Source organism: Quercus robur, chromosome 8 (assembly GCF_932294415.1).
Source record: "Quercus robur chromosome 8, dhQueRobu3.1, whole genome shotgun sequence".
NCBI classification, from domain to species: Eukaryota; Viridiplantae; Streptophyta; class Magnoliopsida; order Fagales; family Fagaceae; genus Quercus; species Quercus robur.
Genome location: NC_065541.1, coordinates 67,904,971 through 67,930,668, shown reverse-complemented (window position 1 = coordinate 67,930,668; position 25,698 = coordinate 67,904,971). Strand labels below are relative to the sequence as shown.

Below are 25,698 nucleotides of genomic sequence, written 5' to 3'. Positions count from 1 at the left end.
CGCCCCTCTATCGGTAGATAATTGGAATCCGTATTTTGGGGAACTTGGTGGGACAGATTCAAAGTACAATAACTCTCTCGATTTCCATCGAAAATATAAAAAATTTGTGTTCAAATTGAAGCTCCGATTGTGTTCTTTCTAAAACGTGAAGGCCACGTCTAAAAATTCCATACCGTTCAAAAGTTATTGTCGAAACGGTAACCAAAGGTCACTTTTCAACACATTCCCAAAGCGATAACGTGTCGTGAATAACTAGCCACAAACATTTTTTTTACCCAAAATTTGATTTTAAGATTTTTGATCTCGGGATATAGGAAAAATATTTCCAGGCCAAATTCATGATCTAATCGTTGAACTTCCGTTGTTACGCCCCTCTATCGGCAGATAATTGGAATCCGTATTTTGGGGAACTTGGTGGGACAGATTCAAAGTACAATAACTCTCTTGATTTCCTACGAAAACATAAAAAATTTTTGTTCAAATTGAAGCTCAGATTGTGTTCTTCCTAAAACATTCAGGCCACGTCAAAAAATTCCTTACCGTTCAAAAGTTATTGTCGAAACGGTGACCAAAGGTCACTTTTCAACACATTTCCAAAGCGATTACGTGTCGTGAATAACTAGCCACAAACATTTTTTTTACCCAAAATTTGATTTCAAGATTTTTGAACTTGGGATATAGGAAAAATATTTCCAAGCCAAATTCATGATCAAATCGTTGAACTTCCATTTTTACGCCCGACAGATAATTGGAATCCGTATTTTGGGGAACTTGGTTGGACAGATTCAAAGTACAACAAGTCTCTCGATTTCCGTCGAAAACATAAAAAATTTGTGTTCAAATTGAAGCTCCGATTGTGTTCTTTCTAAAACATGAAGGCCACGTCTAAAAATTCCATACCGTTCAAAAGTTATTGTCGAAACGGTAACCAAAGGTCACTTTTCAACACATTCCCAAAGCGATAACGTGTCGTGAATAATTAACCACAAACATTTTTTTTACCCAAAATTTGATTTCAAGATTATTGATCTCGGGATATAGGAAATATATTTCTAAGCCAAATTCATGATCAAATCGTTGAACTTCCATTCTTACGCCCCTCTATCGGCAGATACTTGGAATCCGTATTTTGGGGAACGTGGTGGGACAGATTCAAAGTACAATTACTCTCTCGATTTCCATCGAAAACATAAACAATTTGTGTTCAAATTGAACTTCCGATTGTGTTCTTTCTAAAACATTCAGGCCACGTCTAAAAATTCCTTACCGTTCAAAAGTTGTTGTCGAAACGGCGACCAAAGGTCACTTTTCAACACATTTCCAAAGCGATTACGTGTTGTGAATAACAAGCCACAAACATTTTTTTTACCCAAAATTTGATTTCAAGATTTTTGATCTCAGGATATAGGAAAAATATTTCCAGGCCAAATTCATGATCAAATCGTTGAACTTCCGTTGTTACGCCCCTCTATCGGCAGATAATTGGAATCCGTATTTTGGGGAACTTGGTGGGACAGATTCAAAGTACAATAACTCTCTTGATTTCCTACGAAAACATAAAAAATTTTTGTTCAAATTGAAGCTCCGATTGTGTTCTTCCTAAAACATTCAGGCCACGTCTAAAAATTCCTTACCGTTCAAAAGTTATTGTCCAAACGGTGACCAAAGGTCACTTTTCAACACATTTCCAAAGCGATTACGTGTCGTGAATAACTAGCCACAAACATTTTTTTTACCCAAAATTTGATTTCAAGATTTTTGATCTCGGGATATAGGAAAAATATTTCCAAGCCAAATTCATGATCAAATCGTTGAACTTCCATTTTTACGCCCGACAGATAATTGGAATCCGTATTTTGGAGAATTTGGTTGGACAGATTCAAAGTACAACAAGTCTCTCGATTTCCGTCGAAAACATAAAAAATTTGTGTTCAAATTGAAGCTCCGATTGTGTTCTTCCTAAAACATTCAGGCCACGTCTGAAAATTCCTTACCTTTCAAAAGTTATTGCCGAAACGGTGACCAAAGGTCACTTTTCAACACATTTCCAAAGCGATTACGGGTCGTGAATAACTAGCCACAAACATTTTTTTTACCCAAAATTTGATTTCAAGATTATTGATCTCGAGATATAGGAAAAATATTTCCGAGCGAAATTCATGATCAAATCGTTGAACTTCCATTTTTACGCCCCTCTATCGGTAGATAATTGGAATCCGTATTTTGGGGAACTTGGTGGGACAGATTCAAAGTACAATAACTCTCTCGATTTCCATCGAAAATATAAAAAATTTGTGTTCAAATTGAAGCTCCGATTGTGTTCTTTCTAAAACGTGAAGGCCACGTCTAAAAATTCCATACCGTTCAAAAGTTATTGTCGAAACGGTAACCAAAGGTCACTTTTCAACACATTCCCAAAGCGATAACGTGTCGTGAATAACTAGCCACAAACATTTTTTTTACCCAAAATTTAATTTCAAGATTTTTGATCTCGGGATATAGGAAAAATATTTCCAAGCCAAATTCATGATCAAATCGTTGAACTTCCATTTTTACGCCCGACAGATAATTGGAATCCGTATTTTAGGGAACTTGGTTGGACAGATTCAAAGTACAACAAGTCTCTCGATTTTCGTCGAAAACATAAAAAATTTGTGTTCAAATTGAAGCTCTGATTGTGTTCTTTCTAAAACATGAAGGCCACGTCTAAAAATTCCGTACCGTTCAAAAGTTATTGTCGAAACGGTGACCAAAGGTCACTTTTCAACACATTCCCAAAGCGATAACGTGTCGTGAATAACTAACCACAAACATTTTTATTACCCAAAATTTGATTTCAAGATTATTGATCTCGGGATATAGGAAAAATATTTCCAAGCCAAATTCATGATCAAATCGTTGAACTTCCATTCTTACGCCCCTCTATCGGCAGATAATTGGAATTCGTATTTTGGGGAACGTGGTGGGACAGATTCAAAGTACAATTACTCTCTCGATTTCCATCGAAAACATAAAAAATTTGTGTTCAAATTGAAGCTCCGATTGTGTTCTTTCTAAAACATTCATGCCACGTCTAAAAATTCCTTTCCGTTCAAAAGTTGTTGTCGAAACGGTGACCAGAGGTCACTTTTCAACACATTTCCAAAGCGATTACGTGTCGTGAATAACAAGCCATAAACATTATTTTTACCCAAAATTTGATTTCAAGATTTTTGATCTCGGGATATCGGAAAAATATTTCTTGGCCAATCTCATGATCAAATCGTTGAACTTCCATATTTAAGCCCCTCTATAGGCAGATAATTGGAATTCGTATTTTGGGTAACTTGGTTGGACAAATTCAAAGTACAAAAACTCTCTCGATTTCCATCGAAAACATAAAAAAATTTTATTCAAATAGAAGCTCCGATTGTGTTGTTTCTAAAACATTCAGGCCACGTCTAAAAATTCCTTACCGTTCAAAAGTTATTGCCGAAACGGTGACCAAAGGTCAGTTTTCAACACATTTCCGAAGCGATTACGTGTCGTGAATAACTACCACAATCATTTTTTTTACCCTAAATTTGATTTCAAGATTATTGATCTCGGGATATAGGAAAAATATTTCCAAGCCAAATTCATAATCAAATCGATGAACTTCCATTTTTACGTCCCCCTATCGGCAGATAATTGGAATCGGTATTTTGGGGAACTTGGTGGGAGAGATTCAAAGTACAATAACTCTCTCGATTTCCATCGAAAACATAAAAAAATTGTGTTCAAATTGAAGCTTTGATTGTTTTCTTTCTAAAATATTCAGGCCACGTCTAAAAATTCCTTACCGTTCAAAAGTTATTGTCGAAATGGTGACCAAAGGTCACTTTTCAACACATTTCCAAAGCGATTACGTGTCTTGAATAACTGGCCACAAACATTTTTTTTACCCAAAATTTGATTTCAATATTATTGATCTCGGGATATAGGAAAAATATTTCCAAGCCAAATTCATGATCAAATCGTTGAACGTCCATTTTTACGCCCCTCTATCGGGAAATTATTGGAATCCGTATTTTGGGGAACATGGTGGGACAGATTAAAAGTACAATAACCCTCTCGATTTCCATTATTGATCTCGGGATATAGGAAAAATATTTCCTAGCCAAATTCATGATCAAATCGTTGAACATCCTTTCTTACGCCCCTCCATCGGCAAATAATTGGAATTAGTATTTTGGGGAACTTGGTGGAATAGATTCAAAGTACAATAACTCTCTCGATTTCCATCGAAAACATAACAAATTTGTGTTCAAATTGAAGCTCCGATTGTGTTCTTTCTAAAACATGCAGGCCACGTCTAAAAATTCCATACCTTTCAACAGTTATTGTCGAAACGGTGACCAAAGGTCACTTTTCAACACATTTCCAAAGCGATTACGTGTCGTGAATAACTAATCACAAACATTTTTTTTACCCAAAATTTGATTTCAAGATTATTGATCTCGGGATATAGGAAAAATATTTGCAAGCGAAATTCGTGATCAAATCGTTGAACTTCCATTTTTTCGCCCCACTATCGGCAGATAATTGGAATCCGTATTTTGGTGAACTTGGTGGGACAGATTCAAAGTAAAATAACTCTCTCGATTTCCATCGAAAATATAAAAAATTTGTGTTCAAATTGAAGCTCCGATTGTGTTCTTTCTAAAACATGAAGGCCACGTCTAAAAATTCCATACCGTTCAAAAGTTATTGTCGAAACGGTGACCAAAGGTCACTTTTCAACACATTCCCAAAGCGATAACGTGTCGTGAATAACTAACCACAAACATTTTTTTTACCCAAAATTTGATTTCAAGATTATTGATCTCGGGATATAGGAAAAATATTTCTAAGCCAAATTCATGATCAAATCGTTGAACTTCCATTCTTACGCCCCACTATCGGCAGATACTTGGAATCCGTATTTTGGGGAACGTGGTGGGACAGATTCAAAGTACAATTACTCTCTCGATTTCCTACGAAAACATAAAAAATTTGTGTTCAAATTGAAGCTCCGATTGTGTTCTTTCTAAAACATTCAGGCTACGTCTAAAAATTCCTTACCGTTCAAAAGTTGTTGTCGAAACGGTGACCAAAGGTCACTTTTCAACACATTTCCAAAGCGATTACGTGTCGTGAATAACAAGCCATAAACATTTTTTTTACCCAAAATTTGGTTTCAAGATTTTTGATCTCAGGATATAGGAAAAATATTTCCAGGCCAATCTCATGATCAAATCGTTGAACTTTCATTCTTACGCCCCTCCATCGGCACATAATTGGAATCCGTATTTTGGAGAACTTGGTTGGACAGATTCAAAGTACAACAAGTGTCTCGATTTCCATCGAAAACATAAAAAATTTGTGTTCAAATTGAAACTCCGATTGTGTTCTCTCTAAAACATCCAGGCCACGTCTAAAAATTCCTTACCGTTCAAAAGTTATTGTCGAAACGGTGACCAAAGGTCACTTTTCAACACATTTCCAAAGCGATTACGTGTCGTGAATAACAAGCCACAAACATTTTTTTTACCCAAAATTTGATTAAAAGATTTTTGATCTCGGGATATAGGAAAAATATTTCCAGGCCAAATTCATGATCAAATCGTTGAACTTCTGTTGTTACGCCCCTCTATCGGCAGATAATTGGAATCCGTATTTTGGGGAACTTGGTGGGACAGATTCAAAGTACAATGACTCTCTTGATTTCCTACGAAAACATAAAAAATTTTTGTTCAAATTGAAGCTCCGATTGTCTTCTTCCTAAAACATTCGGGCCACGTCTAAAAATTCCTTACCGTTCAAAAGTTATTGTCGAAACGGTGACCAAAGGTCACTTTTCAACACATTTCCAAAGCGATTACGTGTCGTGAATAACTAGCCACAAACATTTTTTTTTACCCAAAATTTGATTGTTTTCTTTCTAAAATATTCAGGCCACTTCTAAAAATTCCTTACCGTTCAGAAGTTATCCGGCAACCCAGTTTTCAATCTACTATCAAGGCATTCATTAGCAATAAGTACAAGGTCAAGAATTTGCCGGTTCCTCACAAAAGCATTCTGTGAAGCTGAAATTATATCTTCCATGACTGTGCAAAGTCTGTTGGCTAAGACCTTAGCAATGATTTTATAACCCCCACCCCCCCCCCCCCCCCCAACAAGACTAATGGGGCGAAAATCCTTAACTTCAATTGCTTCATTTTTTTTAGGTATGAGGGTGATGAAAGTTGCATTCAAACTCTTCTCAAACTAACCTTTAGCAAAAAAAATCATGAAAAACAGCCATAAGATCAGTTTTGAGAATACCCCAGCAAGCTTGGAAGAAAGCCATTGGAAACCCATCAAGTCCAGGCGATTTATCACCATTAAAATTCTGTATGACCTCAAAAATTTCTACCTCTTCGAAGGGTTTATCTAGCCAATCTGCATTATCACCAGAAATCCTAGGAAATACCAAGACTTCTGGAAACGGTCTATCAACTTGCACCTCAGAGTATAATTTCATAAAGAATTGAGTAATACAATCAGCAATCATACCTTGATCTGAAGACAAGATTCCATCAACCATAAGGCTCTCAATACCATTATTTCTTCTATGGGAATTAGCCATTCTATGGAAAAATTTAGTATTAGCATCTCCCTCCCTCAAATGCAACACCCTAGACTTCTGCCTCCAACTAACCTCTTCTAAAAGAGTAAGCTTTTCAATCTCGGTACGGAGATCAGTTTGTTCTAACTTTTCCTCAACTGTTAAAGGTTGAGTCTCCTCTCTCACATCCAAATCATTCAACTTGTTCCAAAGATGCTGTTTTTTAATAGTGACATTACCAAACTCTGCTTCGTTCCACTTTTTTAGATCCAACTTCAAAGCTGCCAACTTCTTAGCTAGTATAAAACTCGGGTTGCCTTGGAACAAATAAGATAATTAGTCACAAGGAGGTCTCACTTTCCTTCCCATTTGGAAAATGTCATCTACCTTCGCTTTTGTCCTTTCTCCTTATTCTCTTTTGTCCTTTCTTCTTATTCTTCTTTCTCCATTCCCATGGCTTCTCAGGATTCGATGAAGCCCAGAGGCCAACTCTTGTGGCTCGAGCCTCTTTTTCCCACTGGTATCATAATTCATAAACATAGAGATTTACAATTCTTGTCAGTAAGTCTTATCTTTACCTTTTATTGTTATTGAAAACTCACAAACATAGTGTTAGATTAAAGAGGCATAACATGGAGAAAGTACAAGAATGAAGTGAAGGTAATTTCTTACTCTTGCAAGTTCTAGGCGTTGGTCATAGGTTGCATAGTGCCATGCAAAACCTTTCTTAAGCATTAATTCCTGGCAATGACAAAAGAGGGATAAGTTAGCTTAGCGTTAACAAACACAAAAGAAACCAATGTTCAGAGAAATAGCACCTGAACAAATTTGCCATCGCAATATATGTCAGCTACGCAACGGCCATATTGATCTTCCCCATAAACAAGGACTCGCAAGCACTTTCCTTGCACAATCTTTGTCAGCTCCTCCTTTGCTTCTTTCCCATATGGCATTTGATTCTCTGGTGCATCTATTCCCCTGTTCAGAAGCTATTAACAACTGATTCTATATAAAAAATAAAAAACTAATAAATAAATAAAGAGATTAATTGCACTTTGTCCTCTTAAACTATGGGGTGAAGTTCAATTCCATAGTTCAATTCTCTATGTGGAAATTGTTTGATTTCAATTTTTTTTTTTTTCCTTAAAATTTTGAAATTGATGGAAATTATTAACTGCGAGGGATATTTTGTCAATCACCAATTAATCATTGGAAACTTGTTCGATTTCACAGATAATGGGGGATTGAATTTGACCCCATAATTTAGGGGGGCAAATTGCAATTAACCAAAAAACTAAAAGATTTAGCTACTTGAATCCTACTATAATTTTACCTTAGTCGAATTCGATACTTTCGAGCAAGGGTTTCCTTATTGTTCTGAAAATCGAGTATCCTAGTGGAAGAAAACAATAACAAACTATAATATTGAATCAAAATTGGAATCAAGGCCTATGCCTAGTAGATGACTAACCGATATCCAGACTCAATAATTTTTTTGTGAATTGCAAATGCTTTTGTATAATTTTTCTCAACACACGCTTGTGATCTTTGGACAGCTGCTACTTGTACTTCTATAGGAACACAAGATGGCTCCCTTGGGACTGTATACACTGTCATCCCATCTCCATCTGCTATAGCTCTTGAATCAACCTAGTTTCATTCCAATAATTCATTATCAATAAGTTTATAGACATAATTAATGTCATTTTTCACAACTATTGAGGTGGCAAGTTGTTAATACTAGACAATAAAATGATGTCAGTGATGGACACATGTGAAAGTCAATTACAATTTACAACTTGCCACCTCGGTAAGTAGTGAAAAATATTGTATCTATAGTGATTCATTATATCAAACCCAGCTTTATGACTTGATTATGGTAACATACATTGAGTCTGAAAAGAGAGTGGTTCTTACCGGAAATGTCTGAAATTCATACTTTACTCCTGCAGGCAATGATGTTGGGACCCCAGCAGTAAGTTGGACTAGGGTATGAGGAAGAGAAAGACCATAAAAGGCCAATAAACCCTACAAAATAGGCAATTTGAGAATATTTGTTACTTTCTTCCATTACAGTTCTATGCATTATATGCAACAAGTTATACATATATGTTGTGACAGGATCTTTTATTGTAAGCGCCCATCGGGTTTAAATCATTGGTCAACAATGTTGCTGTGTCTTTTAAGATGAGTAACGAACACTTTTAATTGTTATGAAATTATTAGGGCCAAGTCCTCAACCACTTTTTATCCAAAAGTATTACACTCATAACAATTTCACAATATTTTTATAATAAATTATTGGTTGTAATTTAAATTTATCACTGAAATTACTTTTTTACCCATCAATAACAACGTATAACAACCTGCCACTTATAATTTGTTGTGAAAATATTATAAACATGACATTTCTCTTTTTTACCTAGTGGGCTTGAAAAAATTAATGAGCTATTGGAGTTGGATCTTAATGGGAGTCATTCTTTTTTTTTTTTTTAAAGAGAGTTTCAACTTATGGCAGCTTTTGATGATAACTCTTTATCATACCAAAACACCAATCAGTTTTTAGCGTAGGTGGGAATTAAACTCCAGATCTCTTATTTAACCATCAGAAACTTTACCAGTTGAACAAACTGAAACCCACTAATGAGAGTCATTCTTATGTGTGAGACAATGAGAGAGAATAGATACCATCCAATCAATATGATAATCTATACTTTTGTTTAGTTTATATTTTAGCTAGATTATGTCATATGCTAATTAAGTTATTTATGTCCTTGCTAAATATATTGTTGTATATAGGTATTTTGGCTCTTGTAATAACTAATAAACACTCTCTTAGTCTCTTTCTCTTGTTTTTTTTTTTTTTTTTTTTTGAGTAGTTCATGAGGAGAATGTTGTTGTTTTTATTAGTTAATGAAATCGATTTTTCTCAAAAATCAACGTGATAATCTATGATTTTATATATATATATATATATATTATTCAATAGAAACATAATAAGTATTTAAATGTATACTAGTTTTGGGAAAAAAAAAAAATTATACCTAGCTTGCTTTCTAGCTGTTGACTATTTGCTGTTGTATTAGGATTCTTTCTCATTTTCATTTTTTTTTAAAGGATATTTACAATATAATTTTGTTTTCTCATGCATATCGGAAGAGGTTGTATAGGGTGTTTAAGTTATTTAAAATTAGATATAATTCTTTATTGGGTGGGGGTGTGGTGGGATTTTAAACGTATGACACAATAATTTTTTAGATCTATGAAAGATTATATCTCCATTATCTTTAAAAAAAAAATCCTATTTCAAAAAAAATATATATATATATCTAATATGAGAAGGAGACATATGAAAAGGAGTCAAAATTAGGTTTGCATCAATTTGGTATAAGAAATTCCTTCAAGTTCAATAAAGTTTAGGCAATCAGGTAATAGAAGTATCGATGAAAACGTTAAAAATTGTTTCCTAAATCACCAAAGCTTGCAGAAAGTAAAGGGGGAAATAGGAAAGTCTTATAGTTCCTCATACCCAATCTGTAGTAGCCTGCAATGTCACATGATCACCCCATTCGCCACTCCTAGTTCATGAACCCAAAAAAAGGCATATAAGCATGAGAAATATTGTAATATTAATAATTTTGTGAATAAAATACCATTAAAACAGACAATAGCACAATACTTGCTCATTTTCTTCAAATAGTCATTGTAAGCCGTGAGGACATAACCCCCGTACATTTCCGGGTGATACTTAAGCTGATGACAACAAACAAAAATTATGACACTTCAAATAAATAATTAACTTTTGACATCTTAAAATAAGAACAGATCAAATGCAACCAACCTGTTGAGTAATCTGTTCTCTTTCAGAAGCGTGGTGGTCAGGAGAACGATACAGTTGATCAGATAAAGCACGAAACTGGGAAAATATAGAACTAATAAAATGTCTTTCAAATATATAACATCAAGAAGTAATGCCAATAATTATTATCAAGCATCACAAATATTAATACATAACAGTCCACTTTCATTGATCATTGTATAAGTTTTGTATAACTTCAAGCAATTCACTTGCAATATAGATAGCATACATCAGCAATCTGGACCTTTCTCACTCAAAAATCATGAATGATGAATTTTACACAAGGATTTAAAAAGAAACAAAGCTTCTTAAGTCAATGGTTAATTATCAAATAATTTGATGTCATTTTTTTTTTTGATAAGTAAGAAGAAAATATTATTAATCAAGGAAAAGTAAGAAAAATACAAAGAGTTCACAATAGTGAAAAAAAAAAAACAATATGGAAAACAAATAGACACAAGCAGCCACTAAGTTATTCTAATAGACGAAAGAAAATCCATAGGGGTGGAACAATTCGAGAAACCCCAACACCGAGACCAATCAAAGAGGGTCCGTTGGCATAAATCTAATAACTGAACCACAGTTTTCCCCTTATCTTCAAAAGACTGCTAATTCCGTTCAGTCTAAATAGTCCACATTAAACAGCCTAGGACTAAATTCCAAATATCAGAACCATGTTTCCCAAGTCAATGATACCAACAAAATAATAAGTCCACAACTAAACCTGGCATGACCCAGTCGATCCCAAACAACCGAAGTATATACGACCACAAAGAATGAGCTATCGGACAATTTCATTTGCAACTCAAATGAGGAATTTATACAAATTAGAGAAGAAAAAGACACATGTTACCTGCAGTTAATGACCATTAAAATTTAACAAGTACACATATGTCAAGTATATCTACACATGACTTGGACACCAACTGTATCTGGCAAAGGAAACCACCCCAACCTATCATCTATTCAAATAAGGCATTTAAAAAGTAGTTATAGAAGAAGATCCAGATAAAGGTTTGTTGCCTTCATTGGATGCCTATTACTTAACATATAAGCTCCGCATATCAGCCATCCCAGAATATTAGCAAATGACAATTCAAGGAATCTGCTATACATGATTCATGAGGTCCATTAAATTCCAACTTATTTGGATCCACTTTGAAATTGAATTGAATTTACATAAATCATTTTCATGAAAATTAAGGTTGAATTTTTTACGGTGCAATGAATTGCTTCTAAGGCCAGACTCAAAAGAGAATAAATACTATGACCACCAACTAACATCCAAGAGTGCACTGCAGGTGATACTCATAACAAGCCCATAAAAAGGGATAACTGAGATACAATGTGCAGGCATATAAATATTATAAATTAAACTTCTTTTTCTTCACCCTCATCCCACCCAAAATAAATAAATAAATAAGCAATAAACCAACACTATTTTTCACCACTGAACAATATCATAGAACCTATCGTTTCCATTTCCAAGCATAAGCATTTATGCCGAAATATTTTTGTGCGTGTGCATGTGTTGTGGGGGGGTGGGAACCAACCTGGCAGTTACCATCTCCTTGAACCTTAAGCTCAACCAGCTCATATAACTGCAGCCTGAAAAGACCAAATATCTTAATATTAGATATGCAGTAATTTGAATGAATTTTCAATTAATATAAATACCCAAAAAGAAAGGTCACACACTAAAGTAATAACTTATAAAAATGTAAGAACTTGACAAGAAAAATGCATTTAAAAAATTTTGTCACCAAGGCCATCACAAAAACCTCATTCGTAGCCATGTCAATAGTGTATGAGAAACACATACAAAATGAAGATCTTGGATTTATTAAACTAAAGATGACTCTAAGCTTATATTCATTACATTTATGCTATAATCAGAAATACTGTACCCTTCCAAACCCTTCTCTTTTTCCCTGCCCCTCTTATAAATTCCAAAGCCACCCTAATGTAGGTGTTGGTTCGAGAAATCAAATATGCCACCGGCATTTAGATTCTTGGGAATATGATGTTGGGGAACCTCAATGCCCAAGAAAGTAAGTTGCTCATGTTTGGTTTGATTAGGAATATTAAGATTGTTGAGAATGTGAGATCACAGATTTGGTTTATTTACAAAAGTTTTATAAGAATGATTTATTCTTCCCAAATTATCCTCAGATTTATAAATACAATGTGTCACACGTGTATTACCCATCACTTTTACATGGCTTATACAAAAAATATAATGAGAATAACAATATGAACCATTAATTAGCTCAAATCTCCTAAAATAATAATAAGAATTATTTCAGTTTTTTTTTTTTTTAAATGGTTTTCAAGGATGTCTTGCCTTGTCAATCAAAATTATTTATTTTCTTAAAAGACAAAAAAAAATTCCAAATAGGAGATAAATTTATAAAAAAATTAAAGGTGAATATAACCATAACATCAACCAAAAAAGAAGTTGAATATGTAGCATAATTACTTTAATAGAGACAGTAAAATTTTAGTTAGTCAAATGGTATGAAATTGAGGATATAATTATATCTCTTTATAAAATAGAGCCTTCCAAAGCATGGGAATGTGTTACCCACCTTTTTAAGAGGGTATCCACAAACCACCCTTCCAGATGCTTGTAGGTATCTAGATTACCTAGAACTATTTGTAACCAAACACGGGAATGCTTGGAAATCTTAAAAGATTACTCCGGACCAAACGACTAGTAAATTTCAAACAATAACCCTTTCTTTTTTTGATATGTAATATGATAACCACTTTCTCCACAAAGTTCCACAACATGAACTTCAAAATCCTGTCCATCTTAAAATTTCAAAATGACCCCTAAACCATGTTCAATACAAATTCAATCCTGATATAATAATTTCAAATTTTAGTACCCTATTTACTATTTATGCTCTTTGTTCATAATTCAAGTTCCCCTTCATTCTGCGCAAGTGGAAAATTTCAGTTCTCAGTACATAAATCAAAAATGTTAAGACTGGCAGCTCAAGGATCATTCAAGTGCTTTTGATCAATTATGAAGTAAAAGACTGTTTTAATAGTTGTAATATTTTCAGTAATTATTCTTTTTAGTAATATAATTTATAAGCATATAACAACCTGGACTGCTCAAAACTCAAAAAAATACTAAGCATAGCAAGACAAGAAAAAATGACAGAAGACCTCTCTAGCAGCCTTTGATGATCTGATATTTCTTCATCAGCTGTAGGTATTTTCTCAATAGTCTTAGGAACATGCTGCAAAACGTAAATGAGAGAGCATCAATTGCTGTATAGTTTAAATGTCAATAGCCACAGCCTGGACAAGAAATTAAGAAAGTGGATCTATCTGCTCAAAAGTAACCATATTTGTTTCAAAGAAATTGAAGTCAAATTGAAGTTGTAATGAAGATAGTCTGTAATTTAAAAGGATTTGACTCACAAGAGATTTTGGACAAGTATATATATCCATTCTATTCCCAACAGCACCCCTAAAAAAACTAGAGGATGATCTATGTCGCTGATCCACTTTAAGCTGAACTGCAACTCTCCTTGATGTTACAATAATAAAAGTTATTCAAAAATCATTTATGGAATCTGCTTTACAATGGCATCATGTTCAATATGTGTGAATATTGACAGCCAAGAATATCACAGCTTAGGAGAGGTTTGAAAATCCAAAGCAACTAAACACCTAGAAGGCACGAACGCGGCTGGGAGGGTGCCGCACCCGAGTCCGACGTGGCGCGACGCGGGACGCAGCGTCCAACGCGGTTGACCACGCGTCGGTGCCGCGTCTGCGTTTTTTTTTTTTTTTTCTTCTCAGATTCGTGCCGACTCGGCTCGATTCGCGCCGAAGCAGCTCGATTCGCGCCAAATCGGCTTCGATTCGTGCCGAACCGGGCTGATCCAGCCAGAATCGAGCCGTATCGGCCATATCGGTCAATATCGGCCGGCAACCGATACGGCCGAAACAGGCCGGAATCGGTCGAAATCAGCCTTGAAAATCACCGGAGAGGCCGAAATTCTGACCTCAGATGCGTTTCTTGCCTTATTCTTTCTTTGTTTTGTGAATCAAGTATATTAATGTGTTTTTTAAGAATATTTTAATAGTAAAAATATATAGAAAATATAAAAAAAAAAATATTTTTAATAATTTTTTAATCGTCGAGTCCCGCCGCGCCCGCACCCGCACCCTACTTTTTCAAAAATTGCCGAGTCCCGCACCTGCACCCGCACCCGTACTCGAGTCCCGAAACGCACTCGTGCTAGTAAACACCCACAATAGAATAAATTCACACCCATTCTCACTATGACTTTAATTAAGCACCCTGGATACAAAACCTTCATTTTCTTGAAAATGCTAAATATCGCTCTCTCTCTCTCTCTCTCTCTCTCTCTCTCTCTCTCTCTCTCTCTCTCTCTCTCTCTCTCTCTCTCTCTCTCTCTCTCTCTCTAAAAGGGCAAACCACTAAACGTAAGACATGCCAGACAATTCCACTTCTAGCCATTCAATCCTCCTATTGTAATATATAGCAGATTCCACACACAAATAATGAAGATGATGACAATGATAATCTATAACTTGAATATATATGTTGCCAAACAGGTGAACAGAACAACTAAAGATAAGATACTATACTTACAGGAACAGGAACCATCTGATTCAATCGTTTGCCTACTTCACCATCAAGACTGGACTCATCAGCTATATCGATTATATGAAACAAATCACGCACATAAGATGGTTTTTCTCCTCCTGGTTTAGAGCATGATGCAAACATTTTAATTTCAGGTTGTACATCATTTTCCACTCTGTTATGATCACCCACCTCCTCTATTTTGATTCCACAGGGAACTGCCTTCTCCATCTGTATGAAAATCCAAAGCAAATAAACACCCACAATAGAATAAATTCACACCCATTCTCACTGTGACTTTAATTAAGAACCCTGGATACAAAACCTTCATTTTCTTGAAAATGCTAAATATATCTCTCTCTCTCTCTCTCTCTCTCTCTCTCTCTCTCTCAAAGGACAAACCACTAACCGTAAGACATGCCAGACAATTCCACTTCTAGCCATTCAATCCTCCTATTGTAATATATAGCAGATTCCACACACAAATAATGAAGATGATGACAATGATAATCTATAACTTGAATATATATGTTGCCAGACAGGTGAACAGAACAAATGAAGATAAGATACTATACTTACAGGAACAGGAACCATCTGATTCAATCGTTTGCCTACTTCACCATCAAGACTAGACTCATCAGCTATATCGATTATATGAAACAAATCATGCACATAAGATGGTTTTTCTCCTCCTAGTTTAGAGCATGATGCGAACATTTTAATTTCAGGTTGTACATCATTTTCCACTCTGTTATGATCACCCACCTCCTTTATTATGATTCCACAGGGAACTACATTCTCCATCTGTATGAAAATCCAAAGCAACTAAACACCCACAATAGAATAAATTCACTCTCATTCTCAGTATGACTTTAATTAAGCACCCTGGATACAAAACCTTCATTTTCTTGAAAATGCTAAATATCGCTCTCTCTCTCTCTCTCTCTCTCTCTCTCTCTCTCTCTCTCTCTCTCTCTCTCTCTCTCTCTCTCTCTCTCTCTCTCTCTCTCTCTCTCTAAAAGGACAAACCACCAAACATAAGACATGCCAAACAATTCCACTTCTAGCCATTCAATCCTCCTATTGTAATATATAGCAGATTCCACACACAAATAATGAAGAGGATGACAATGATAATCTATAACTTGAATATATATGTTGCCAGACAGGTGAACAGAACAACTGAAGATAAGATACTATACTTACAGGAACAGGAACCATCTGATTCAATCGTTTGCCTACTTCATCATCAAGACTAGACTCATCAGCTATATCGATTATATGAAACAAATCATCCACATAAGATGGTTTTTCTCCTCCTGGTTTAGAGCATGATGCGAACATTTTAATTTCAGGTTGTACATCATTTTCCACTCTATTATGATCACCCACCTCCTCTATTATGATTCCACAGGGAACTGCATTCTCCATCTGTATGAAAATCCAAAGCAACTAAACACCCACAATAGAATAAATTCACACCCATTCTCACTGTGACTTTAATTAAGCACCCTGGATACAAAACCTTCATTTTCTTGAAAATGCTAAATATCGCTCTCTCTCTCTCTCTCTCTCTCTCTCTCTCTCTCTCTCTCTCTCTCTAAAAGGACAAACCACTAAACGTAAGACATGCCAGACAATTCCACTTCTAGCCATACAATCCTCCTATTGTAATATATAGCAGATTCCACACACAAATAATGAAGAGGATGACAATGATAATCTATAACTTGAATATATATGTTGCCAAACAGGTGAACAGAACAACTGAAGATAAGATACTATACTTACAGGAACAGGAACCATCTGATTCAATCGTTTGCCTACTTCACCATCAAGACTTGACTCATCAGCTATATCGATTATATGAAACAAATCATCCACATAAGATGATTTTTCTCCTCCTGGTTTAGAGCATGATGCGAACATTTTAATTTCAGGTTGTACATTATTTTCCACTCTGTTATGATCACCCACCTCCTCTATTATGATTCCACAGGGAACTGCATTCTCCATCTGTATGCCAGGTCCATTTGCTGCTTGCTGATCATTGGCATGCCCTACATATTTGTTCGCAATCTATCGAATAAGCAAAACAGAAAATAACACCAAAATGAACAATAATCACAAAGGCAGCCACCGCCAAAATTTCCACTACCATAACTATAGTGTCTACCCGAAGGACCAAGACAATTCTGTGCAAGAACCGATTCTTGCAAATGCTCTGGCCCACCATTAGATACTCCGGAAGCTTCTAAACAATCAATCCGCAAAAATTCTTCTTGAAGCGCATGTGCTATAGCCTCATCATTCTCCACATTATCCTTCTCACAATAACCTTCTCTAACAAACTCAACTCGACTCAAATCTTGGTCATATCGAGTCACACCACTACAAGAAGCATTATTCGTAAGAGTGCAAACATCTAGCAGATGATGGAGACCCCACCGAGTAACATCAGGATCATAATCATATGTAAGATGATGGAGACCCCACCGAGTAACATCAGGATCATAATCATATGTAAGATGATGGAGACCCCACCGAGTAACATCAGGATCATAATCATATGTTGCCATTTGCACGCATAACTATAGGTTGCTTCCTTATCTCTATGCCCAAAAGATTTTGATATCTGGGTGAGACACATAAATTAGTCACAGTAAAAAATGAAACATCCAAACTAAAAATTTCATACAGGCATAACCCAATTAAAAGAATCTCAAATATTAACAAAACTAGCCAAACTTCAATGTAACAGTTCCTGATACACCTAACTACATAACATTACCTTCACCCACAGGGAAAAAAAAAAAAAAAAAAAAAGATGCCAGATATGAGAAATACAGTTAATCCACAATCAAATTATTTCTATAAAATTTTGATGCATAACCCACAAATATGAAACTATACCTGAAATATAAACTTTCATATATGTGCAAAAGTGAAAACTTTCAATCAAACTACTGAATTAAGAACCAAAAAGCAAAACCACTGAATTAATTTATCATCAAACTTTCAAACTCTAAATTCAATAACTTAAACTAACAAATAAAACAAAACAAAGACAACAAATTCAACTAAAAAAATTCACCCTCAAATTGCAACAACCCTAAAAAAAAAAAAAAAAAAAAAAAAAAAAACAAAAACAAAAAAAAAAAAAAAAAACTAATCCTTATAAATTCCACAGTTTCAAAAAGTTCCAAACTTTTTCTTAAAATTCAAACAAGCCCCATTAAAAAAAATTGAATAAATTAAATAAAAATAAAGGAATTTGTGGTAGAAGTAATGTAAAAGCAGAGACAAAGTACGAAACTTTACGTACCTGCGTGAGTCTGAGAATCAGAGGAATAAGTTGTGGGATCGAACGAAGCTAAGATTTTTTTTTTTTTTTTTTGGTTTTGGGTTTTGGTTTGCTTGAGGATAAAATTTTTGAGAAATGGACTGCGTGCGAAGTAGGCAAAGGCAAAGGCAGGAACGGAATGCGGAATCGTAACGAATGCGGAATCGTAACGGAAAGAATGTTCGCAAAGGCAGGACTGTCGTCTCTTTAGGCCTGCTTTTCTTGAATTTCGTTTTTTTAAAGTGGCGCCGAATCAAATCGAAACCGCCGTAAGCTGACGTGGCACTTTGGACCTTCATAGTTTTTTTTTTTTAATAGAGTTTTAATTTATGAAGAAAAAAAAAAAAAAAAAAACCTACTTGGAAGCTTAAACATATTCTTTTATGGTAGAAGGTTGAGAAGGACCTAACAATGCGTTAATTTATGTAGATTATATCTGCCATAACTTTTTATCATCAAACCAAGATATTAATCAGTTTTTGGTGTAGGCAAGAATTGAACTTCAGATCTTTTATTCAACTATCAAAAACTTTACCGGTTAAGTTAATTGAAACTCACTCATAGTTGATACTTAATACTCCATTTAGACATGGCCCGAACCCGATTTTTTTGACCCAAAGCAAAAACGGGTTGACCCGTGACCCGACCCGTTTTTTTTTTGCAAGTTAACCCGACCCGACCTAGATAACCTGTGACCCGACTCGTTAAAAAAAAATTCGCTAAAAAAATATTTAAACTACGTCATGATACTAGGTGCATAAAACACAAAGCAACAAAACTAATAGTCAACATATTATATAAACAAGTAAAACTGTTGTAGAGAATGACTATTTGATTTTTTTTTTTTTTTTTTTTTTTTGGTTGAAGACTGTTTGAGCTTCATGCCTTCATCACAACCAATAAGAGCTCACAAATAAATCACGGACATGAGTGACATGAGAGACAAGACAACACAAGGCTCAAGGCTGTCAAGACAACCATTTAAAAAAAAAAAAAAAAAAATCTCATTCAATACTAGCTTAGTTGTAATCCATTGTCCAAGACTCCAAAGCCAAAGCCAAAACCAAAGCCACGCCCACAATGCATAAAACAAACCTGAAAGTTGAAAGTTGGAACGTGACAGACCAAAGTTCCAAACCACAAAGGGCTCCAAAGCTTGCGCCTTTAAATCAAGTTTTAGCACGGGAAAAAATAATTTTACTCCATATCGATCACATCTTTTATTTGAGGATGTGAAAGCTACGTTGTGTACTAAAGGTTGGCTATAGGAATTTGAAAGTAATTTAATTTTTTTTATAGTCATAATTATACAATTTTAATTCTTTATTGATTTGCTTTCATGGTACATTAAGTTATATTAAAATATTGTATTGTAGATGAAGATGCTGACAAAATTGGCCAACTTGAGCTACAATTTGCAAGCATGAATATTTGCAGTGCTGAACCTGCTACCAACGTTAAGTAGATTGAGATTAAGATGTAATTCTTATAAAATATTTACTTATTCTTCTTTACTTAATATGTTATGTTTATTTTTAATTTAACATTATAGTTTGTTTCCATAATCTTTCCAGCAACAAGAAGATAAGACATGAAGAAAAAGTTACAGATAGAAAAGACAATCAACATGTTAAACAACAATCTAGTAAGATGATCAACATAACTGACTTTTTCCGATTAATACTAACAGACATTTCCAATGTTCCTGCTTGATATTAATTCGAGAATAATTAGTTAGACGTGATAGACAACTTGTGCAGGTTTAGTAAACATACCACAGTTGAGACATGTGACAGCCAACTTGTGTAGGCTTAGATGAGAATCAATAAAAACTTGCCAACTCAACTTGTGTGAAGAATATTGTCAATTTTTATGTGTGTATGTAGCATTACTCTTACACTTACACATGTACTTCCCAGTTCCCCTATACCTGACACACCTTAATTTGTGAGGTCTTGGTCAAGAGGTTCCTGCAATATTTCTTGCTTTGCATGAATTAATTTGTTATAATTGAGAAATCCTGCTTGAGGGACCTAACACCTGTACAAGGCTCATTTTCTTAGCAAACATATGCACATGTTTAGGTTTTCCATAAGAAATTCTGCTCTTCTAAACCCAACAAAAAACCTAAGCTTGATACACTCACCAATCTCAAACACCACAAAAAATTAATCCACCTAAAAGACACAACATCCAAACCTTTCTTACTTGAACCCATCAAACTCTAATTTGCAGTACCAAAAACAGAATGTACAAATACTTTAAAATATCACATATTTCTAAATTACAACTTTACTTTTACACAATAAACACGATAAACAAATTAAATTGATCAAATCCAAACGCACAGTTTGTTTTCCATTGCAAATGAAACAAGTGTTTTCTGCGTATCATTTATTTTTAAGTTTATAGTGTTTCATATATGTATTAGTATGTCCCTTTTTGGCTTTAAACTGCCCAAATTAACAATAGCAGTAACAGTTGCAACCAATTACATATATTTGCATCACACAACAATGAGTTATAGCAGTATAGTTACAAGCAATAACATACACTTGCATCATACAACGAGTTTGAAATTCTCTTGCACATCTCATGAGTCATGAGTCTATGACGACTATCCGCTAAGTAAGGCCGCAATCAGGTGTACTATTACATCTGCAACTCCAGTACACAACATAGCATCACGTTCTGCTTGTCTCTCCATTAAAACAAATTCATTAGAATCTTTTTTTTTTTTTTTATTCTTCCACAATTGGAGCATTCTCCTTAAGAACTTGACTCATGCTGGGACACTTTTTTGGGTCTTCCTCTATGCACTTGCTAGACAATGTCAAAACTCTCATAGCAGATTTTATACACCCAGATGTGCCTATAAGGTTGGGGTCCATAATCTGTGCCGGCTTGGTTTCGTCTCCAGACACAGAAGATTTGATCCACTCCACTAGATTCCTCTCATTCTTAGGCCTGTTAACATCGAAAGCGGGCTTGCCGGTTGTCCATGGATTTGATCTTATTATGAGGATCAACTTCTGGAGTCGTATAGCCCATGAAACTCCAATCAAGTTGAAAGTTCAAAAACGTGTATAAACACCCTTGAACGTTTAGACCCCCAAATACAAAATAACCAATTCAAGCTTTATGACAAACAACTAGTGTGCGGAAAATGAACATAAGCTATAAACAGAATTGGAAATCAATCTAAGCCAATTATAAATCACATCCACAGCAGAAAATAAAAGGCAAAGATAAAGGGAAGAGAGATGCAAACACAAGGACAACACACGATGTGTTATCGAAGAGGAAACCGAAGACCTCGGCGAAAAACCTCTCCGCCGCCCTCCAAGCGGTCAATAATCCACTAGAAAATGTAGTTGGGATACAAGGACAGCAATAGACCCTCCAAGCCTAATCTACCCAGTGTACCTAAGCCCTCCAAGCTTCTTGCTCCAACGAGGTTGCGCCGAACCTTTTTCTTTTCTAGCTTTCCGGATTCCGCTACTTGACCATAGCATCAACCAATGTAGATTGGTTCCTTCCTAACTGCTTCCCAAAGCACCAAATAAATCTTCTCACAGATATGGGTATGGTGAGAAAAGGATTTGGCCAAGAACCTCTCAAGGATGTATCAATGGAGAGGAAGAGAGTAGAGGAATTTGAAGAGTCTCTTAGGTGAAGATTGTGGATGAATCAATCTTGTTTTTCTCTAGGGTTTCTCTCTCAAAATTCTCTTTGGAGGCTCTCTTTCAATCGTGGGTTAAAAGGGTATTTATACTGGAGTGAAGAGGAATGCGAAACGTCAGGTTTTTCCAAAACAGGGGTGGCTCGCGGCTTGACCTCGCGGCTTGACCAAGTCGCGAGATCCAGTCGCGAGTTAACCGTATGGCCAGTTGTCCTGTTTTTTTCTGTAGTGCTCCAGCTAGCATGACTGTTCATCTTCCAGCATGCTTGGCACGTGTGCATCTTCTGGCGGGTTGAAGCCGCGAGTCCACCCGCGAGTCCCAGCCGCGACACTCTGTTTTCTTGCACACTCTTGAGCAATCTTCACACTATCTCACTCACTACCCTTACAACAATCCCACCTAAATATAGGGTTACTAAATGCTGAATTACAAGCAAATTTGGCACGGAATAAAGCCAATTAGATGGTTGAATAAATTCAACCTTACACAAGTTGTCCAGCACTTGGAGTACTGTTTTGCATCTCTATCTCTACAAACTATTTCACACATGTAGAAGATGTATTAGTTTCAGTTATAAATTTGCCCAAGCTTATTGAGCACAATATTTAGTTTAAGGATAATGAGTGTACAATATTTGTTATGTGGATCTTGGTTGAAGTTTCTCAATATAAAATACATATAAAGTAAAAATTATAAGGTGCATTCATTTAAGCTATACCAATAGACAATAAAAAAAAAGAGGTTGAATTTTATCATACTAAAAATTAAAAAAACATTTGTAGTCATTCTAAATTAAGAAGTTGGTTGGGGTGGGCACCTACAAATAGAAGGGGTAAGAGTGGATTGTCCTTGACCTATTCTCTCTATTAGAAATAGATCCATAATTTTAAATGACGTGACACATTGTTAGACATATAAAATAAAATCTTAACCTTGATATTCCTCAAATTCTGAAAATTAATAGGATTTTTATTTTATTTTTATATATTGTTTTACAACCACTGAGGAGGTGACATGTCATGATTTATGTATAATAAAAGTGTTATTAATTTCTCTCTCCAACATTAATCATATGTTTTATAATCAATTTCACAAAGAAGAAAAAAAGTATCATATCAAATAAAAAATAAACTTGCGGGTATTTATATACTTACTGTAGCAACTGCCTAGTCGAAAAGTTTGCATTTCAGATTTTCATCAATGACAATGGAGGAAGATTTGAAACTCCTTAATACTATATGTTTCAAAAAAGAAAAAATGCACATCATAACTGTTAAAAGGTTTGTGTTGAGAAATCTGAGTCAAAACACATTTTAATGTAATTGTTTTGTAAAGTTTCTTAATGTCCAAGATGAAATGAAGATCTATTTTGAAGACACAAGTAAACAACTCATGAATCTGCTTGTTAGGACATATGTGATTCACATGTTAGGAACATATGTCACTATTTTTATGTAATTGGCTAATCCCTTGACAAAACGCACTTTACTTGTATTTGGGTAGATCTAGAATGGGTTTAATGCTTCAAGAAACAAGGTTTCAAGTTCAAGTGTTAAAACCATGTAAGTCTTTCCAAGAAACAAATGTGAAAGTGTTGCTCATTAAAGCTTGACAGCTAGCATCTATCGAGGCATAGAGAGCTATCTGAATCCCGTGGCTCGACAGCTGCTCGACAAATAGGTATCTGTCGAGGTTTATGTAAAACAAATTTTTCAATTCTATTTTCATCCAATCCGTGGATATATGTTTGGGCTTTCTTTTCTCACAACCCTAGACATATATAAGGATTATTTTAAGGGCCGTCAAAGGTGACACAAGTTGCACAAGTGTGAAGCAAAGTCTTGTTCATGCAAATTGTGACCGGAGACAGAATTTGTCCTAGTTCATCTTTCTATTAAAGAAGCTACTATGTTTGTACACCGTAGGGTTTTGTGACCAAGCAACTTCATAATCTTCATTGTCTAGATGAACTGAAGAACTTTGCAGTCAACATCCTTCTCAAGTTGGTGATCAAGTTGCGTACTGGGATCCGCACAATTGGTTAGTCACGTACTGGGAGCCGTGCATTGAAAAAGAGAGATTGCCACAACAGAACAAGTCCAATTGGGTATTGGGATAAGGGTTCAACTGTAAGTTGGTATAAGGTACTGGAATTCTTTTACTTGTGACCGCTTGTTTTGATAATAGTGGATTCTCGGGAATGGTGACTTTAAAATCACCTGGTGGGGTTTTTCCCGTATAGGTTTTCCCCATTCGTAAACAAATCACTGTGTCAATTTATTTTCCGCTACATACTTAGTTTAATTGGTGATTTGTTTGTGCTACCACGCGTTTGCATGTTAATTTGATTAATTAATAAAATTAGCTAATTAATCAATTAATTCATCACAATGGGTCAATACGTTCTTGGCCTATCACTGCTGAGAAAAGAGGAAAGTCTACCCTTCACATGTTAAATGGACCTTTGCATAATTAACGTAATTAATCTACTTGGGTGATCTTTTAGTTTAATTGGGGGTCAAAATTTTCCTAACAATAACTACTTAATACCATAGTCTAGCAAGGAAAACACACGCACATGCTACTAATCTATATATATATATATATATATATAACCAAAGCCTCTGAAACTCCCACAATTTTCCACATCAGCACAATATTTATAAAATAAAAAAAATAAAAACTTTTCTAAAACCAAAAAAAAAAAAAAAACATAAACGCAAAATTTTTTTTTCTAAAACCCTCTCCTTCCCCAAAACCCAACACTAAAACTCAATCTCGCCAAGAAGCCATCCCCACACTGTCAAGTCTGAAATAGATAGAAGGCATCACCGATCTTTCCATGGTGCTGCTCACACGACTATTGCCCCAAAAGTGGTGTGAATACAATTCTAGTTTCCTTCTTAGTAGGGTAAGACTTATTCGTCAAAATGATTAACGTGGAACCGTCGTCGATTAAGCGTAGAAAACCCCTTTGGTTAAGATTTAGAGAAACACAAGGGCCAACAAAAGTATACACGGCCTTTTCGCTTTGGTTTCTACCCACAAGGCCGCAAAGGCTTCACTATTGGAATATGGCTGCATACTCAACCAAATAACACTAATGTCTGGACTGCAAAACCAGATAACCCTCCTGTCTCCTCAAATGCTACATTGAATTTAACAAGCGATGGTTTGCTACTCCTTCGCACGCACAGAGCAAGGTGAAGAAAATTTCACAGCTAACTTTCTAGAACCTGTAGATTCAACCCATTATACTCCTATGTATATTTTGATTAGGAATCCATAACCCTAACCAAATTTGATTAGGAATCCATAACCCTATATTATATTATAAATAATATTTTTTAAGGGATTATTTGTTACAATGCAACTCACGACTGAAAATTTGTATTTTTCTGAATTTTTATTGCTCTCTTTATAATTCGGATTTTCTATTCAGTTTTTCTGGATTTAATTTTGTGAATTTTTATCTGGGTTCATGTGGCTACCGCTTAAAAATTTGATTTTAGTGTATAGTTTGTGGATTTAAATTCGAAATTCATTAGGAATTTTAAATTCTAATTCTTTGAG

General features: G+C 35.1%; 1 protein-coding gene across 9 annotated transcripts; it reads right to left on the bottom strand.

Moving 5' to 3' along the window:
• Positions 1–5,959: 5,959 nt before the first annotated feature.
• Positions 5,960–18,705, bottom strand: LOC126697920 (uncharacterized). Of its 9 annotated transcripts, XM_050395055.1 has the most exons (17): positions 18,425–18,702; positions 17,673–17,734; positions 17,258–17,576; positions 16,891–17,159; positions 16,306–16,530; positions 15,106–15,330; positions 13,644–13,717; positions 12,020–12,074; positions 10,449–10,523; positions 10,287–10,360; positions 10,137–10,185; positions 8,525–8,635; positions 8,079–8,257; positions 7,941–8,000; positions 7,426–7,585; positions 7,280–7,348; positions 5,960–7,124 (listed from the first exon to the last, which is right to left on the bottom strand). In XM_050395055.1, exons 2-17 carry the CDS (start codon positions 17,676–17,678, stop codon positions 6,987–6,989), a joined length of 2,088 nt encoding a protein of 695 aa, XP_050251012.1. In that variant the 5' UTR covers positions 17,679–17,734; positions 18,425–18,702; the 3' UTR covers positions 5,960–6,986. The 9 variants fall into 9 exon arrangements, with proteins under 9 accessions (XP_050251012.1, XP_050251011.1, XP_050251010.1 ...); XM_050395054.1 differs by having other exon boundaries at positions 17,276–17,734; positions 18,425–18,704; XM_050395053.1 differs by having other exon boundaries at positions 17,258–17,734.
• Positions 18,706–25,698: the final 6,993 nt, after the last annotated feature.

What these genes read in the sequence shown, in the direction of transcription:
- LOC126697920 (XM_050395053.1), bottom strand. Translation starts at nt 17,678, where the DNA reads ATGGCAACATATGATTATGATCCTGATGTTACTCGGTGGGGTCTCCAT. An exon ending in ATTATTGAGTCTGGATATCG is followed by an intron (nt 8,001 to 8,078) that starts GTTAGTCATCTA and finishes TTCTTCCACTAG; the next exon opens with GATACTCGATTTTCAGAACA. An exon ending in AACGCCTAGAACTTGCAAGA is followed by an intron (nt 7,125 to 7,279) that starts GTAAGAAATTAC and finishes TTATGATACCAG; the next exon opens with TGGGAAAAAGAGGCTCGAGC.